Source organism: Trichomycterus rosablanca, chromosome 15, assembly GCF_030014385.1.
Source record: "Trichomycterus rosablanca isolate fTriRos1 chromosome 15, fTriRos1.hap1, whole genome shotgun sequence".
Taxonomy (NCBI): Eukaryota; Metazoa; Chordata; class Actinopteri; order Siluriformes; family Trichomycteridae; genus Trichomycterus; species Trichomycterus rosablanca.
Genome location: NC_086002.1, coordinates 24,520,482 through 24,526,024, shown reverse-complemented (window position 1 = coordinate 24,526,024; position 5,543 = coordinate 24,520,482). Strand labels below are relative to the sequence as shown.

The 5,543-nt window shown below is 34.9% G+C and overlaps 2 protein-coding genes across 2 annotated transcripts; both read left to right on the top strand.

Moving 5' to 3' along the window:
• The first annotated feature begins 748 nt into the window (after window positions 1-748).
• Window positions 749-3,986, top strand: LOC134329067 (histone H4). Its single transcript, XM_063010312.1, has 2 exons — window positions 749-767; window positions 3,672-3,986. Exons 1-2 carry the CDS (start codon window positions 749-751, stop codon window positions 3,962-3,964), a joined length of 312 nt encoding a protein of 103 aa, XP_062866382.1. The 3' UTR covers window positions 3,965-3,986.
• A 666-nt stretch (window positions 3,987-4,652) lies between these two features.
• On the top strand, window positions 4,653-5,063 carry LOC134329046 (histone H2B-like). Its single transcript, XM_063010291.1, has one exon. It carries the CDS (start codon window positions 4,659-4,661, stop codon window positions 5,031-5,033), a length of 375 nt encoding a protein of 124 aa, XP_062866361.1. The 5' UTR covers window positions 4,653-4,658; the 3' UTR covers window positions 5,034-5,063.
• Window positions 5,064-5,543: the final 480 nt, after the last annotated feature.

Sequence of the window (5,543 nt, the reverse complement as noted above, 5' to 3'; positions counted from 1 at the left end):
TCATTTATATATTAAACATTCCATCACAATTTTACCCTCATGTTCTCTTTACCCTACACCTCCTCCTACACTGCTGCAGGTGTTTTAGATCTTTGTTTTTATCATAACGTGTCTCTAATGCTACTTTCACAAGCACTGAAAGGTTTCTAAAGCTATTTGTTTGTTTCAAATTCAATATTCACTACAACTGTACTGATATGAACTAATATAAATTTTTGATCATACACTGCTGTATTCTCCCACACTGTCTTTCCGTATTCCTAGTATGTTTTTTTTTTTTTTTTTTGGCTACATTGTCATGTCTCTAATGGCTGTTTGTCCCACCTAATTGTACAATATTAAAACATGTGACAAACATGGCGATTATAGTACATTGTAATAGGGTTTAGGGTTGCATAGGGTTTAGGGTTGCATAGGGTTTAGGGTTGTTTCTTTGTTTGTATTTCTTTCTTTTGGCACAACATGTTTAGAAAAAAAATTCTTAACATTAAACATTAGTTACAGAAAAATATGTCATGTGGAATACATCACATCGATTGTGGACCGATTTACTGTGAGGATAAAACAGTGGAGGTTCTAAGTTACGCGCTTTACATGAGGCCTACTCCGAGCAGCTGCGGTCACAGTGGGCGGTCACTGCTTAACTCCGCCCCATTGTCTTCAACTAGGTCCGGTAGAGGGAAATAACAGGCTCGCTGTGAACGCTTGTCCTGCATTGACTCGCTTCATTTAGACGAGAGCAGTAACGATGTCCGGAAGAGGAAAAGGCGGCAAGTAAGTAGGGAAGGAAAAGTTTTAAAACAAATTATGGAAGAGTATTGTATGCAAGACACTTTTAGAATAATGTGTCCTGATCGAATTGACTTTACTAGATCTGATAGCTCATGTCAAACTAGAATTGATAGAATTTATGTTAATAAAAATTTTCAAGTAAAATCTTATAAGACAAAATTAATTATTGAATCCGATCATTTGACAGTGATATCCAAGATTGATTTTAAAAAAGAGATTAGTAAAAATTATTGGAAACTAAATATAAATATTTTAAAGCATCCAGAAGTAATCATGGGATTAAAAGAAGAGTTGTTTAGAATCATGTCTTTAAATTTATTTATAAAAAATGATTGTAAATTGTGGGAAATTCTAAAAATTCAGATCAAATATTTTTTAAAACACGGAAGTAAAATGGTAAATCAGAAAAAAAATAAAAGGTATAACTATATTATGAAAAAATATATTAATTTAAAACAAAAACGTTTTTTAACGGACTACGAAGATAATGAATTATCAGATTTAAGAAAAGAAATAGATACCTTAAATAATGAGTCCTTGACAAAATTGCAAATTCAAATAGGATATAATTCTGATGAAACTTTAAATTCATCTCAAGTGACTCATTTATACTCCCAAAAAAGACAAAAGGCTTACATTAGTTCTATCAAAGATAAAAATGGTACAGTAGTTACAGATGCTAAAGAGATAATGAATACTATTAAAGATTTGTGTGAAGATATGTATAAGGAAATTGAAATTGATAAAAAATCTTTAAAATCCTTCTTAGACTTTAAACATAATACAAATTATGACTATTTAGGCGAAAGTATTAAAGAATGTGAAGTGGTGTCTGCTATTAAACAACTGAATCTTAAAAAATCTCCTGGTAAAGATGGTTTGCCATCTGAATTTTATCACTTTGATATTCTTGTTTTTTCAAATTTATTAACACGGGTGTTTAATTTAGGTGTAAAAAGAGGTTATATGCATGACACTTTTTATGATGGTGTTTTATCTTTATTGTATAAGAAGGGAGATATAAATGATATTAATAATTGGAGACACTTAACCTTAATGAACATCGATTACAAAATTTTCGCCAAAATAATAATGAATAGGTTAGAAGATGTATTAAATTCAATAATAATTAAAGAACAAACCTGTGCTATCAAAGGAAGACTAATGTGGGATAATTTAAATATTTCGAGGGAATTGGTGTTTGAGAGTGGTGAAAGTTTTTATATGGTCACTTTGGACCAGAAGAAAGCCTTTGATTTTGTATCAAGAGAATATTTATGGGAAGTTTTGAAAATGTATAATTTTTCTGATGATTTCATTGCCATGATTAAGTGTATGTATATAAAATCTAATGTGCAGATTAATGTTAATGGTAATTTGACAGAATGTTTTCAAGTCATGAGAGGTGTTAAACAAGGTTGTCCCCTCAGTGCTGCCCTTTATGTTCTTGGCTTAAGTCCATTAATTACTAAAATTCGAAATGATAAACGACTACAAGGAGTTAGATTAGGTGACAACCAATTTATAATTTCTGCATATGCTGATGATATTACTGTGTTCATTAAAACAAGAAAAGATTTAGACATTATTTACGAACATTTCTCCTTATATGAGAAAGTGTCGGGAGCCACCCTGAATGTTTTAAAATCAGAATGTGTGTGGATTGGAGACATTAATAAAAAATTTCCAATTGATGTACCTGAGACTGAACATCTTAAAGTCCTAGGTATATATTTTGATAACAATGGCTGTGTAGATTATAACTGGAAAGAAAAAGAACAAATTATTAAAGAAGAATTTAGTAAATGGAAAAATTGTAATTTAAGTTATAAAACAAGAATAAATATGGTTAAGACCTTTATCTTATCAAAAATAATATTTTTATCCTGTATTTTCCCTCCCACAGATAAATGGCTTAAAAATATGAATAAATTATGTTGTAATTTTATTTGGAATTCAACACGTGAAGTAACTAAGCGTGAACTTTTATATAAACAGAAAAAAATGGGTGGTCTAGGAGCAATTGATCTTTCCATTAAAACAAAAATTTTTGTATGTAAAATTATTGCAAATGGCATTTACAGACAAGCTGATTGGATTGGAAACATCACAAATTGGAAACAGAAAAAAGGCCGCTCTAGAGCTTTAGTTCCTTATTATAAATTAATTTATGGTGATTTTATAAATAAATTTAATGTTTTGAATATAGATTGGATTAAGGATTCTAATAAAAAGATTTACAAGCTAATAGTAGATTTGAAATATTGTAATATAGTGGATTTTAGAGGCCTTAGAGAGGAAGAAAAGAAAGAATGTGTAAATAATATTTTATGTAAAAAAATATCTGAGAAGTTAAGGGATATTACATGGTTGGTAGCAGTGAGGAGACTTCCAGTGAGATCTGTAGTGAAGTGGAGTTGTTTTGTGAAGACAAACATGTGCCCTATGCCAAAATGCCAGACAGAGGAAACTTTAGAACATTTTATTCTAGAGTGTTATCGTTCCCAAGAAGTATGGAGCAAAATGGAAAATTTAGGTGTTGAGATTAAAATTCATATGAAGTCCGTCTGTTTCGGTATTTTTGATGAAATCATGCCTAAAGATAAACATGACTTCTTGTGGTTAGTACTGTGTATTGTGAAGTCTAAATTATGGAAAACAAGATGCAGAATGACTATTGACCAACAGTTTGTTTCAGCAGAGAATGTTTATAAAAATATAAGAACTGAACTGAAAAGAATACGAACAATGAATATTTTATTTAAGGACTCTGAATTGTGGAAGATTTTAAAATTGTAAATGATTGTCTTGATAATGTAATGTAATTTCCATGTACTCTGATGAAGTTTAAATAAAATATTAAAAAAAAAAAAGAAAAGGCGGCAAAGGTCTTGGAAAAGGAGGCGCTAAGCGTCACCGCAAAGTTCTCCGTGATAACATCCAGGGTATTACTAAACCCGCCATCCGCCGTTTGGCTCGCCGTGGCGGTGTGAAGCGTATTTCCGGCTTGATCTACGAGGAGACCCGCGGTGTGCTCAAGGTTTTCCTTGAGAACGTCATCCGTGATGCCGTCACCTACACCGAGCACGCCAAGAGAAAGACCGTCACCGCAATGGACGTGGTGTACGCTCTGAAACGCCAGGGACGCACCCTGTACGGATTCGGGGGTTAAACGTTCAGACCTCCACGCTAACACAACGGCTCTTTTAAGAGCCACCCATATTTTCTACAAAAGAGAAAGTTCTCCTGCTTTATTATTATTAGTAGTGGTAGTACGTTCACTGATGCGTACATTTGCAAATCACTCGTTTAACCCCAATTCACACTCGCTTTTTATCAATTCACTTATGTAGCCCTAAAAGCTTTGCGTTATCATTAGTAGTTTTAGTATTACGTTTATTATCAGATCTTGTTTAGCCTTCATACGGCGTGTTTGCATACTACCAATGTACAGCCATACTGTAGATTACACTACAATCATTAACACGATCTCTGTAAAATACAGTAAAACATTGTGCCCGAATGCTTCGTTTAAAAAACAAACAAAAAAATATCTATTTATCTATCCTAACTATATATTTATATATAAAATTTAATAAAATATTGCTATTGATTCTTTTATATTCGGTTTTTAAACATGTATCGACCTCAGATTAAGCGGGAACAGACAACAAAGAACAGATTCTAGTGAATGGGGCAGAAGGGGGCGTGGAACGGTATGTCTCCTGTCCAATAGAAACCCAGGACCTAGGACCAATCAGAGTTACGTGTTCCATCTTGTCTTACTCAGCATGCAGGGTTAATAAAGCGGGCGTGTAGAGCGTCTACATTCACTTGCAGTTTGTTCTAGAGGAAACAGCAGCATCATGCCCGAACCAGCGAAGGCCGCGCCCAAGAAGGGCTCCAAGAAAACCGTCCCCAAGACCGCCGGTAAAGGAGGCAAGAAGCGCAGAAAGGCCAGGAAGGAGAGCTACGCTATCTACGTGTACAAGGTCCTGAAACAGGTCCACCCTGATACCGGGATCTCCTCCAAGGCTATGGGCATCATGAACTCCTTCGTCAACGACATTTTCGAGCGTATCGCTGGTGAGTCCTCTCGTCTGGCTCACTACAACAAGCGCTCCACCATTACCTCCAGGGAGATCCAGACCGCCGTGCGCCTGCTGCTTCCCGGTGAGCTGGCCAAGCACGCCGTGTCCGAGGGTACCAAGGCCGTCACCAAGTACACCAGCTCCAAGTAAAGCGCCTTAGTCGCTCTGGCAAACCAATGGCTCTTTTAAGAGCCACCCATCTTATCAAGATAAGAGAATTTTCCTCTTTTTGTAAGTGTTATATTTGAATATATTATTCACACTGCATTTGGGTAGCTTTCCATGTTAGTAATGCCTTATCTTCTTTTATTTATTTATTAATATATTACTGATTTTGGGCCCTGACTGCCACTATGTGGTGAGTTTAGAATAACACGCAGAATCAAATGTCACTGTACTAAGATAGTATGACGCACTCAGAGCTGTAGAGAGAGAGTTGCGACACTCCTTGATCTCGCCGCCACGCGGTCACGTGGTTCATGTGCCCCTTGACATTAAGTAGTAGAGACAATATACAGTACAGAGATTAAAGAGGTTTTTTTTTTGCATAGGAGTTGTTTTTTTTGCATAAACTAATCTCCCTTCACTTTCCTGAGGATTTATAATAATAATAATTATGGCTAAACACTGAGCCATGTGGCTGGATTCATAAGGTTTACC

Coding starts and splice junctions, on each gene's coding strand:
- LOC134329046 (XM_063010291.1), top strand. CDS start 4,659: ATGCCCGAACCAGCGAAGGCCGCGCCCAAGAAGGGCTCCAAGAAAACC.